Below are 12,705 nucleotides of genomic sequence, written 5' to 3'. Positions count from 1 at the left end.
TTGCATCACAGAACTCCAGCAGTCTGGTTCCCTCCTCGTTGCGGGAACCGAAGCCATAGCTTCCATGTATGCCATGGAAGCCTCCAGCACGACGTCCGACATGACCATTGAAGTCACCAGCCACAAAGAGAAGGTCTCTGTCTCTTGTCGACGAGGTAGTTTGCAAGAGGGTGTCATAGAATTGGTCTTTCAGCCCATCCGGGAGCCCCGGTTGAGGGGCATAAGCTGAGATGACAGTAGCTAGCCTATGATGAAGCACTAGTCTAATCTTAAGTACTCTGTCACATACTCTAACTACCTCGATTACCTTATCAACCCATTTCTCTGCTAGAAGTATTCCTACGCCCCCGACTCCGTCAGTGTTCCCTGCAAATTATTTTTATGTATATTTTAACTGTTATATATATAACACCAGATATATTCCTGGTACTGGTGGTTATTTTAAGAACTTTTGAAAACCATTAACTCAGAATGTCTATAGAGAAAGCTAGATATTGCAGGTCAAACCCTTCATTATTTGGCAACCTATAACTTACACTTCAAGCTTAGTATTAACTGTATCAATCTCACTTATTTCCCACACCACAATCTCAGGCTGAAAGGACTGTTAAAGTCAGTGACAATGCATTTTAGATTTAATAATTGATTTCTCACAAGGCACAAGACCTCCCAGATTTACAACAGCATTGTGCACATACATGCGTTTCCCAAAGATGAGACAAAAAATGAAAAGAAGTGATTATGAAATCTGCTAACTACACGCATAATCCACACTTTAGCACTTGCTGTGTGATATCGCAGTGAACTACAATCCCACAGTAAACTGGCTACTATGTGATACCATTGTATACCAGTGAACAGCTACATAATGAGCAAAGACCACAGACAGTACAAGGCCAATGAACTGTACACACTCAGTGCTTTTGCAATTGCTGTGTGTTCTTCAAAACTTCAGTTCTCATAGGCAATTAAAATGACGTAAATATATATTAAAAAAACATGAAATACATAAATTTCAACGTACCTGGGGTGTGGCTTCTGGAGAGATGGGGTCATTGTTGACAATAGCATTGTCACAGTCAGGTAAGTTTTGTTCAGGAAAATTTCTCAAGGAAACTGCTGTAGATATATCAAAGGCCATGTTTGCCATTCAAAAATGAATAAAGAAACAACTATAAAATTTTCTTCTTGAAGTCAGAAGTAGAATGAGATCTGTAATAGAAAACATCAGAGAGAAATAAGTCAACCTGCTTATTTGTATGTTTGTGTATTGAGTTGTTAATAATATTACAAAGTAGAAGGAATATGAGAAGCAGAAACAATAGCGTTGCCTCGAGATATTATTGAATTACTATATTTCTGAACTTTTGAGTTCAAATCCAACTGATAAGAACCTTTTCCTTTTGTCATTCATCAAAAAAGTCCTTAAATAGAATATCATTCAAATACAAAATTCAATGACATTGTGTGGCATTGTTCCTATGTTAGTAATCACTATTTAGTTGGTGGTTCCAGCTCTTTACGTTCTGAGTTCAAACTCCACTGAGGTTGATTTTGCTTTTCATCCTTTTGGGGGGGGGGGCAATGAAGGAAGTACCAGTTGAGCACTGGTGTCGATATACTTGATTTTCCTCTCCCCTCAAAATCACAGAACTTGTGTCAAAATTAGAAACAATTATTTAGTCGGAGATGAAAAAGTTGATTAGGGATATTCAGTCACTTTCAATCTGCAGAGAAAACATGGACAGTTCCAGAGAGTTGTTGCACTTTGGGGAAGGAAAGACTAGGAAAAGTGCTTGGGGGGAGATGTAATAGGAATGATGAGAGGAGAAGAGGAAACTACATTGTATAAAACTGATCTACTGTAAGGTCTCTTATATAATACTCTAATGTTTCTGTCAAATAACCATAACCATAACCATATCTAAACTGATTACTATTTTTTTTCCTGCTTACCACATAGAAGGTAATTTTCTTCTTCTTCATAATACAGAGAAAAATAACTGAAAGATGCTAACTAAAAAAAAAAAAAAACCCAAAAGGGCAGGAAATTATAAAATTATAAATAAACAGGCCTTATAAAAAAAGACATAACTATATGTAGTTGAGTGCTTTACTATTTTTTGCCAATATACCACTTTCTTTGGATTAAATAATGAAAAAAAAATATCAGGCATTCTTATATATTTCATATAAGTACATAGCACATATAAATAAAATAATTCTTCATCAGTCAATTAGTTATCTTGATTTCTTAACAGCTAGAATTGGCACAATACTATAATATATAAAATGGCATTTAGTTTTATGCTTCTTGGTTGTAAGTTCAACTCCCACTAAGATCAGCTTACCTTTCAACCCAGCAATATACCATGGTTGAATTAATTAACTTCGCCTCTAGTATAATTTGTCTTAAAAGATATTGTTAATGCAGGCAGTGGTGTTGTTTATGATAACAACATCACTATCACAATCATCATCATCATTATTCTTTTTCTAGTAGACTGGTTTTTTGTTTTTTTTTGTGTGTGTTGGAAAGATTTGGAGAAATCTACAAGACAGCATTTCCTTATCATTACATCTACAGGGTACATGTTTCACAATCACAGAAAAATATCTGGGTCCAGAAAAAATATAAACATCAGTAAAATAAGATAAGATAAAATAAGATTAAAATAAAATGAACGTAGGCAAAGGCATGGCTGTCTTGTAGGAAGTTTGTTTCCCAACTACATGGTTCTGGGTTCAGTCCAAATGCACAGCACCTTGGGCAAGCGTCTTCAACTATAGCCTCAGGCCAACTAAAGAAGCTTGTTGCGTGTGTGTGTCTTAGGCTACATCAGTAGGGTACCAGACAATCAGATAAGAAGTTTAGCAGCTCAAAACTGTTACTAGCATTGTCTGTGTCTTTGGTTCAGACACTTAGCTCTTAATGGCCAACTCTACCTAGCTCTAAATAGGTAAGGTAAAAAAAAAGGTAAAGCTACCTTCTCAAGACATATTAACTGCTAAGGGCTGGTTTCCTGGTTTCATGGCGTATATATTCTCCACCTGGACAGGACACAGGTCAGTCGCAGGGTTACTCATTTTTACCAGCTGAGTGGACTGGTGCAATATGAAATGAAGTGTTTTGCTCAAGAACACAACGCGTTGCCCAGTCCAGGAATTGAAACCACAATCTTATGATCATGAGTCCAACATCCTAACCACTAAACCACACACCACCACAGCTATAAATTGGTGCCACAGGTAAATACAGCACACTGTAGTAAGTGACAGCAATGTTGCAGAATTGATGACTTCAGATTTATATAAATTAAGTTACCTACAATAGATTAACATACTATTCTAAGGCAGATGTGTTTAAACCAATGATGATATGCAATTGTTGTGATACAGAAAAGGTTTAGCCTTGATGTTTTCAAGGTTTGCCCAGTTGCTATTGTTGATTTTTAGCAATATATGTCTCATAACTGAACAAAGATTTTGATCAAAAGCCTTCTTTTTTAATTTGGATATATTGTAAATGAAGAACTACATTATTCAATGTGCCTATTTTTATCTTTTTTATTTAAGATGGTATAGTGTGATTTGAGGGAGGTTTGGGTATTATTTTCAGCAGTGTGAATAACTACACAGAGGCTTAATCCATGGTTGTCAGTCAATATGCTTCAATGTACAGATTTCTAAAGTAACATGCACTGACTTTTGTTTATATGTATTTGTTGTAACTGCTAGTGTGTGTGTGTGTGTGTGTGTGTGTGCATGAGAGAGAGAGGGGGAGAAGGTGTGTCTATCATTGCATGTGTGTGTGTGTGTGTGTACGCATTCTATTGATCTGAGAAAGTTGTCACTGAAATTACTTGTGAGCCTAGTTACCAAAAATCTCAGTCTGATCCTGAACTTTACAAATATAGTGCTTGAAAAAAAAACAAAAAAAAAAACAAAACATCAATAGATGAGATCCCTGGTTGGTTTAAGTCTGCCCAAATAAGTATAATTAAGTGCCTTGCTCAAGAATATACCAACAACCGGATATAAACTCCACACTCTGCAGTCAGGAAGTAGCTTAGACACCAACGGTAAATAATGTCTTTATAACTGAGACAAGGCACAGAAAATACTGACGGAAGCTACCAGACAGACTTCTGTAACCTATGACTGTATTAGAAGACAATAACTAGTTAAGTGACAACAGTGTCCTCGTTATATATATATATTTAGTAGTTAATAAAAGCTTTCATCAAAGGTTGCTTTAATTATTAGTCTACAGAGGCTGAAGAAATCAACATTTTTACTCTTTTCATACATGTATACACACACACACACACGCACACACACACACAAAGTTTTACAATCCCATATAATTTATTCTTAGAAACATTTCTTTAAGGAGGTAGTTGTTGCTTCTTGTTCTGGTTTAATGAAGACAAAATTTTTAATGTTCAAAATACATGCAAATACACACACACAGACACAGACACACACAAATACATGTGTATATTATATACACACGCACACACACACAAACACATATATACAAACGTGTATTTATGTACATATGTGTGTGTGTGTGTGTGTGTAGATAGATAGATAGATAGATAGATAGATAGAGAGAGAGAGAGAGAGAGAGAGAGAGAGACAGGCTGATACAGATAATATATTATATACCTAGGAGTGTGTGTGCATATATATATATATATATATATATATATATATATATATATATATATATATATATATATATATATATATATATATATGGATGTGCATGTGTGTGTTAGCAATCAACATACGTTATATGTGACAAGAATATTTTAATGAATTGGACAAAATTAACATAAACGATAAATAACAACAGTAATAGTAATAATGACAACAACAACACTAATAAATAAATAAATGTCCATAATCCAAGATAATATTTGAAAAATAATTGCTATTGATAGATTCTTATTTCATTTTATTTTCAATTTGTTTTCCATCAGCAAAAAGTGAATCTCTGCTCATTTCCCATGACAAAGCAGCCATAAAAGAAATGTAATGCTGGATTAGCGATATCCTCAACCATTTCACCAGGTAAGGACAATGTAAAACATTTCCACTGGAACCTTCAATAATTCCTGTTAGTTGCCTGGAACTTGTCGTCGTCACTGGTCAACGTTCCACTAGTTTGCCGACGACTAACCAATGACGATGATCTCATCTCCTAGGACAGATCAAACTTAATCCATTTTATTTGTTTTATTTTTCCTCTTACACACACACCACTGTTGCTGCTGTCTCCTCTTCCTTGCTACTATCGCCACCACCACCGCTGTCACTGCCACCATTCAACATCCAAATTTTTCATGCTAGCATGGTTTAGATGGAATAAATTTGAAGCAGGTTTCCAACAGCCAAATGCCCTGCCCTTTCTGTCACTGACCCTTACCTGTTTCCATGGTCAGACCTGCCCTCACGCAATATTGGAAATGAACGACACCGCTTGTATGACAGTGACTCTCATTTTACAACTATCACTCAAAGCCAAAAGGAGACACAAACATACAATACATACACCCTCTCTTTCTACTCCCCCTCTCTCTACATATAATTATATATATATATGTAAGACTCAAAAGAGATCTAAGGAAGAATGTTATGATCAAGAAGGTGAATGACAATGACCTTTTTGAGTGCACAGTTTGTGACAGAGAGATAACCTCCTCCGCATCACCTATTTCCTGTAAAACCTCCATGTGCTGTTGCAGCATCTGTAGCTCCTTTAACTCCTCTGTTGTCAGTTCCTTGGGGTGCTACTCAATGAGCTTGTTGATGTCACCTTCATCCATGTCCAGGCCCATAGGCTTGCTGAGGGAATATAATCTGCTTCACCACCGCCACTTTGGGTTCGAGTCTTTCAAAGTCCATTTCAGGTACAACCTCAGGCCACAGATTCTTCCATGCAGAGGTCAAGGCCCACTTTGTAACACCTTGCCAGGCCATATTGATAATAAATTCCTTACTACCCACAAGGGGCTACACACAGAGGGAACAAACAAGGACAGACAAACGGATTAAGTCGATTATATCAACCCCAGTGCGTAACTGGTACTTATTTAATCGACCCCAAAAGGATGAAAGGCAAAGTCGACCTCGGCGGAATTTGAACTCAGATCGTAACGGCAGACGAAATACTGCTTAGCATTTCGGCCGGCATGCTAACGTTTCTGCCAGCTCGCCAGGCCATATTGATAATTCTGAGGTATATCATCATGTTAAGGTTTCATGCGTGTGCGTACACGCACGTGTGCATGTATATATATATATCTATCTATCTATCTATATATATATATATATATATATATATAAATTTCATCAGGTAAGAACAATGTAAACTGATTGGAAAATTCCAAAGTTCTTGTCAGTTAACCTTTGGTAATGATATATACACACACACACATATATATATATATATATACTCTTTTACTTGTTTCAGTCTTTTGACTGTGACCATGCTGGAGCACCACCTTTAGTCGAGCAAATCGACTCCAGGACTTATTCTTTAGAAGCCTAGTACTTATTATATCGGTCTCTTTTGCCGAACCGCTAAGTTACGGGGACATAAACACACCAGCATCGGTTGTCAAGCGATGTTGGGGGGACAAAGACAGACACAAACACATACACACATACATATATATATACATATATACGACGGGCTTCTTTCAGTTTCCGTCTACCAAATCCACTCACAAGGCTTTGGTCGGCCCGAGGCTATAGTAGAAGACACTTGCCCAAGATGCCACGCAGTGGGACTCATGTATATCATTTAATTCTTCATCTGAATAAATGAAGGATGTGACAATGAGCCCTCTGGAAAACTTCAATCATCACATGAAATAGTTTCTTTGAGAAGTCACAGACCCACCATCTTCAACAGGTTATAATCCGAGTTGAAGCACATCCAGTATCTCTTTGCTACCAGTTTAATTACTGATATACATTGAAGCATTAGAGGTACACTGATCATCTTTCAAAGTCCATCTTCCATGTTAGCAGGGGTTGGTTGGTTTGACAGAATTTGATGGGTCTGAGGACTGCACTGTAATTCAATGACTACTTTTGGCGTGGTTTCTACGGTCGGTTGACCTTCCTAAAGCCGACTACTTTCAAGAGTGTGCTGGGTGCATTTTTTGTGACATCAGCACAGCTGAGGTCACCATGTACTTCAGAAGACTAAGATCCTCGTAGACTGAGTGGTGCATTAGTAAAAAGGAAGGTGACTTTATGCTAGGTGATGAGAGCTTAAGACAAAGTACAACAGCCACGACTCAAATATTTCAAGTGCAATGATGTAGGATAGTGTGGCTCAAAGTGGGCAGTACCGCTCCCAGGGGAAGGGCGGAGGAAAATTTTATATGGTTTGAGGTGGGAGAGGGGCAATAGATACATCTTTTAATTTCCATAATTTTCAAAAAATACTTCTAATTTTTATAGTGTACGGATCATCTGATAATATCTAATGGACAAGATGCTTTAACATTCCATATATTGAGATAACTTACGTACAAGTAGTATCTTTTAATGGCGATCATATCTTCGGCAGCAATTTTTTGTGGAGTATTTTGATTTTGTTGGTGGGAGTGAGGCTTAAAGTGTGTTAGTAAGGGAATGATACTTCAATAAGTTTGGGAAGCGCTGACGTAAGGTAAAGTGCTAGCTGATAGGACTAAGTACTTTACAGAGGTATCGCATTGTTAAAAGTTGGAAGATAATTTGAGTAAAATATATAGTCAAAATTTTTATTTACCTATCTTCATCCCGTCTTTGCTATGACGGGAGGATATATTGGAATGTTTCTAGAAAAGAAAGTTATAAAAGAACAAGTTTAACAGACTTCAACTGTTGACGCCATCCGTAGTCGATCGAACTGCTGAAATAGCTGCCAAATCGGCTTTCTTTCGATCCCCTACCAACTTAAAAAAAAAAAAAAAGGACAGAATGGAAAACGCTGCCCTTGATATTTAAAAAGACGTGATGGACACGACTGGAACACTTTTGATCAAGTCTTTTCAATCAGGGTTTATTACCATAGTTGCCTCTACGCGATCAGCCGACGTGCTAGAAACAGCAGCCAAATATTACTTAAACACCAACAAACACCCTGAAAAGGCGGGACAGCTATGGTTGGTATGTTTTTGATTAGAGGATTGCTTGATTATGGCCAGAAGTAATAAATAACATTATTACCATCATCATCACCACTGTCGTCGTTATTTCATTATCATATACAGATTTTATAATACACAAACTCTTAGATGCTAACATATTTGCGGTGAGCAAGTTTTCCCTATAAGAAAATAGTGACAGCGAAATTTTGTGTCAGTAATTAGGTAACGAGGGATAATAAAACCTTTTATTTTCATTAATTTGCTTTCAGGACTCAATGTTGCAAATGAGAACAGTCAACTATCCCGGTGAAAATAAAACTGGCGACGAAAGTGAATCTGAAGTCGCTAGATTTACTGCCTGAAAACTGGCGCTCGATTAGCGGGAGGGAATAGCATGTGACAAAGACAAATTAGATTTTAAATAAATTAAAATATAAAAAGCAAAATATAATTCACAGCTTTAATTCAATCGATTAAATCTCTAACATGATTTCAAGTGAAAAGAAATTTATTAGTCGCGAACTGAAGCTTATTAAAAAACAAAAAAAAAGAAAGAAACCAAGGTGACTGTCCAGTTTCACATTACTCGTTAACACTGTTCGGGAAAGTGTGAATATCACATGATCACTATTTCCCACCACAACAACTTGTAGCCTGCGTGACTAATAGCACACAACTTATTCAGTAATACAACTTTTAAAAAATGTAGTTACCTCCCTTACTTTTAGTAGTATGACACAGCAGTTCTTATTTATTTAATATAAAAGCGAATCGAAAATATCTTTTGTTTAAATAACTACTCAAACATTAAAAAAGATTTTAAGAGAAAACATTATTATATAATTAATATTTAATATTTATAAAAGTATATTTCAACTACTTCGAGTATGAATTAATTACAAGTAATTTTAATGATACTAATATCAGCAATAGATAAAAACAATCGATACAATATATTGTTGCTTTCGTATTAATCATGTTATGCCTTAAACTAATGAGTAAGGAAAATAACGAGTCAGGGTAATGCCTGACTCCACAGTCTAATCTGTGACGATTTTTTGCACAGGTTCAGGTCGCCCCTTGGTATCCCGCCTACTTTCGCGGGTAACCAGGGTTGATGTGATCTGCCTGGGGTATTAACCCCCGTTCAAAGTATCAAAAGTAGACGCCCTGACAAACCTGCCTGTAGACCAGCAACTTGGTTTCCTCAACGATTTGTAAAATGCCCGAGCAAACCCAGCTGAGATGGTCCCTTTTAAAGTGATCGGAATTAAAACTTGCCATCAGCATTTCATATTAATCTATGTTCCAAATACCAGCTTGATAAAGTCAGCTATTCCACTAAATTCATTATTTTCAAAGTTAACAGACAAAATGTATTTCGATACAAAATGTTAAAATTTGGGGGGGAAAAAAAAACAAAAACTTTTTAGAGGTGTCTCGAAACATTCTTTTTTTCTTTTCTCCCTCCGACTTTGTTATCACTATTTCCGTAACCTTGGCATCCTTTTTTCTTTCTTTTTTGTTCCAGATGTGTGTTTGAAGCACCATCAGCATTACGTAATCTACACTGCCGAAAACGGATCTCTGCAAAATGTCATTTAAATAAATACATGTTACAGAGAGAAGAGATTTTCGTGAGAATAAAAATGAATTTAGATCCCTTGAAAATGAATGTTTTCAACACAATCGTAATCCACAGCCTCAAAAATGTGTCCCCTGCAAAGTTTAATTTAAAGGGGAAAGAAAAAAAAAAATCAGAAAGTATTTTCCAGACATTAACGAAACCGGACGGAGGTGGGGCTCCAAAATGTAGATATGGCATATATAAATATCAGATACACACACACACTTGCAAATGTATTGTAAAACAGGATAAAAGATTTTGTAAATATATTTTAATGAACAACTGCAAAAATTAATTTGAAAAGTAGAAAACTATTCAGAAATATTAAAGACTATATCTACCAATACTTATATATTTTCATGATAAAATATACACAATTTCTCAACTTGTCGAACAAACGGCTTATTTTATCGGAATGAGCTTCGAGTAAGTGTATACACATACGCACAATTGTCGGACAATATGTATTTCACGCGGTTGTAATTTCAATTCCCTCCGAGATCACTTTTGCTTTTCATCTTTTCAAAATGCTAGAAATAAGTATTTGTATCGTATATGAATTAAAATTACTTTTGTAGTCTTTACAACACGAGCTAAGAAGTTCTCTTTATTCATATTCCAAAAGATCTTTGCCTACACACACGTATATATACACATACACATACATAGTGATGCGTAAAAATACGCATGTGTACATGTGTGTGAATATATATATATAGAGAGAGAGAGGGGGGGAGAAAGTGAGAGAGATTTATATATTCTTTTTTTATTTGTTCACTCTTTTACATGTCAGTTGACTGCGGCATTGTCTTAAAGGATTTTTTAGTCGAAGAAATCGACCCCAGAACTTATCTTTGTAAGCTGAGTACTTATTCTATTGGTTCCTTTTAACGAACCACTAAGTTACGGGGACGTAAACATACCAACGTCGGTTGTCGAACGATGGTGGGGGACACAAACACACTCACATAAATACATGCATACATATATACTCATACACAAACATATACAGACGTACATACATACATGCAAACATACATACATATACGACAGGTTTTTTTTAGTTTCCGTCTACAAAATCTACAGACAAGGCTTTAGTCGGCCCGAGGATATAGTAGAAGACACTTGCCCAAGGTGCCACGCAGTGGGATTGAACCTGAGACCATGTGGTTGGAAAGCAAATACCACACAGCCACACCTGCGCCTGCATATATACATATATCTTTTATTTGCTTCAGTCATTGGACTGCGGCCATGCTGGAGCACCACCTGACAGAGTTTTAGTCGAATGAATCGACTCCGGCACTTACCTTTTAAAGTAAGGTATATATTTGAACCAACACAAACACAGACACACTACGGGCTTCTTTCAGTTCTCGTCTACCAAATCCACTCACAAGTCTTTAGTCGGCCCGAGACTGTAGTAGAAGATACGTTCTACTTTTGCTTGAGTTAAATTTATTCTGTTTGTACCAGCAAACCTGTATAAACAAACACACACAATGAATGTGCCCATCCTCGTGGCTGAGAGCGGGGTTTCAGACAACAGCCGTTCCGCATTACACACTACAGTCTCGTGTTGCAGCCGTACACTTACTCAACCAAGGTCCCCCTGTCCAGCAAATGATATCATCACTCGTTTGTCACATGCAAGTACGTTTTCCATCCATCCAGTCGCTGAGGACGCGGGCACAGAAATCCAGGCCAAAATACTGCAGTTTTCGCTAATTGACCACCGTTACCAATTTTTGTTGTTCCTGTCTCCAGATCAGAATCGTTCGTTATACAAACTGCACAACTGATCCGCACAGCATGCTTATAGCACTTCACCACGAACGCCCTCAGCTGCTTTGTGTCTATGTTTCACACTCATACAACGCTACAGGAAAGACTAGAGATTTTAGAAGTTTCAATTAGATGCATCTTACAGAAGACGCAGTCCCCCCATGTTGTAGTGACCTCAGGGCTGATCATCGTGCATCAAGTCTTGCTCTGATTTCTGGGTTGTAGTCTACTGTAGTCAATAATGGAGCCCAGGTACTTGAACTTGCTATCTTGGGTTAGCTTGACCTCTTGTGCCATCAACTTAGTCTTCCTTGGTGCGTTTCTCTAGTTAAAACACTAGCTCTATCAATCAGTTCCCTGAAGCTCAGCTGGCGAAGAAGAGATTAGTACGATGTTATCAGCATGCTGAAGGTTATTTAACCGCCGACCGCTGATGCATGCACAGATCCAGCCGAAACTAACCACTGACCGCCGCATCACTTAAGAGCAGAGGTTAAAGCAGAAAACCTTGCCGAACTATACTCTTTTCCTGGTGATAAACCTATCTGTAAGGCACACGTTCCTCTGTAACAGTCAAGAAACAGATTGATTTCAGCCCGTCATATTCCACCACCACCATCATTGTTTAACGCCTGTTTTCTTGGGTTGGACGGTTTGATAGGGACTGGCGAGCGAGAAGACTGCGCCAAGCTCTAATGTTTGCTTCTACAGCTGGTCGCCTTTCCTATCACCAACCACTTTACAGTGTCCTGGGCGCTTTGTAGGCGGTACTGGTACTGGTAAAGTCGAGTAACTCGTACAAGACACTTCAATGTAGCATTAAGGCAGATGACTTTTTACCAGGTGATGAGATGTTAAAGTTTGATAGGGAGTATGTATGTGTGTACATATTATCTATGTCTCTCTTTGTACGTATGCTTTTTATGTATGTATTTTTCTAAGTATCCTTTATCATTTACTTGTTTCAGTCATTAGACAGCAGCTTTGCTGGGGCACCACCTCGAAGAACTTTTTAATCAAATAAATCGATTTTAGAACTTATTTTTTCTTAAAGCATGGTACTTATTCTATCGGTCTCTTTTTCGGAATTGCTAAGTTATGGGGACGTAAACACACCAACACCGGTTGTCAAGCAGT

At 37.3% G+C, this 12,705-nt stretch overlaps 2 protein-coding genes and 1 non-coding gene across 5 annotated transcripts in view; 1 reads left to right on the top strand and 2 right to left on the bottom strand.

Moving 5' to 3' along the window:
* The window catches only part of LOC106874433 (mutS protein homolog 5), a 251,549-nt gene that overhangs the window by 129,346 nt on the left and 109,498 nt on the right, over positions 1 to 12,705 (bottom strand). For all 3 annotated transcript variants that reach the window (XM_052970104.1, XM_052970105.1, XM_052970106.1), the window contains exon 3: positions 1,025 to 1,212. In XM_052970104.1, the coding sequence (XP_052826064.1) occupies positions 1,025 to 1,150 (126 nt within the window). In that variant the 5' untranslated portion in view covers positions 1,151 to 1,212. The remainder of the gene's footprint in view (positions 1 to 1,024; positions 1,213 to 12,705) is intronic.
* The window catches only part of LOC106874428 (growth arrest and DNA damage-inducible protein GADD45 beta), a 371,959-nt gene that overhangs the window by 253,317 nt on the left and 105,937 nt on the right, over positions 1 to 12,705 (bottom strand). The window lies entirely within an intron of this gene.
* On the top strand, positions 9,138 to 9,287 carry LOC128248619 (U12 minor spliceosomal RNA). Its single transcript, XR_008264800.1, has one exon. It is a non-coding gene; the product is annotated as a U12 minor spliceosomal RNA (small nuclear RNA).

This window comes from Octopus bimaculoides, chromosome 8, assembly GCF_001194135.2.
Source record: "Octopus bimaculoides isolate UCB-OBI-ISO-001 chromosome 8, ASM119413v2, whole genome shotgun sequence".
Lineage (NCBI taxonomy): Eukaryota > Metazoa > Mollusca > Cephalopoda > Octopoda > Octopodidae > Octopus > Octopus bimaculoides.
This window is presented reverse-complemented; position numbering and strand designations above follow the sequence as displayed.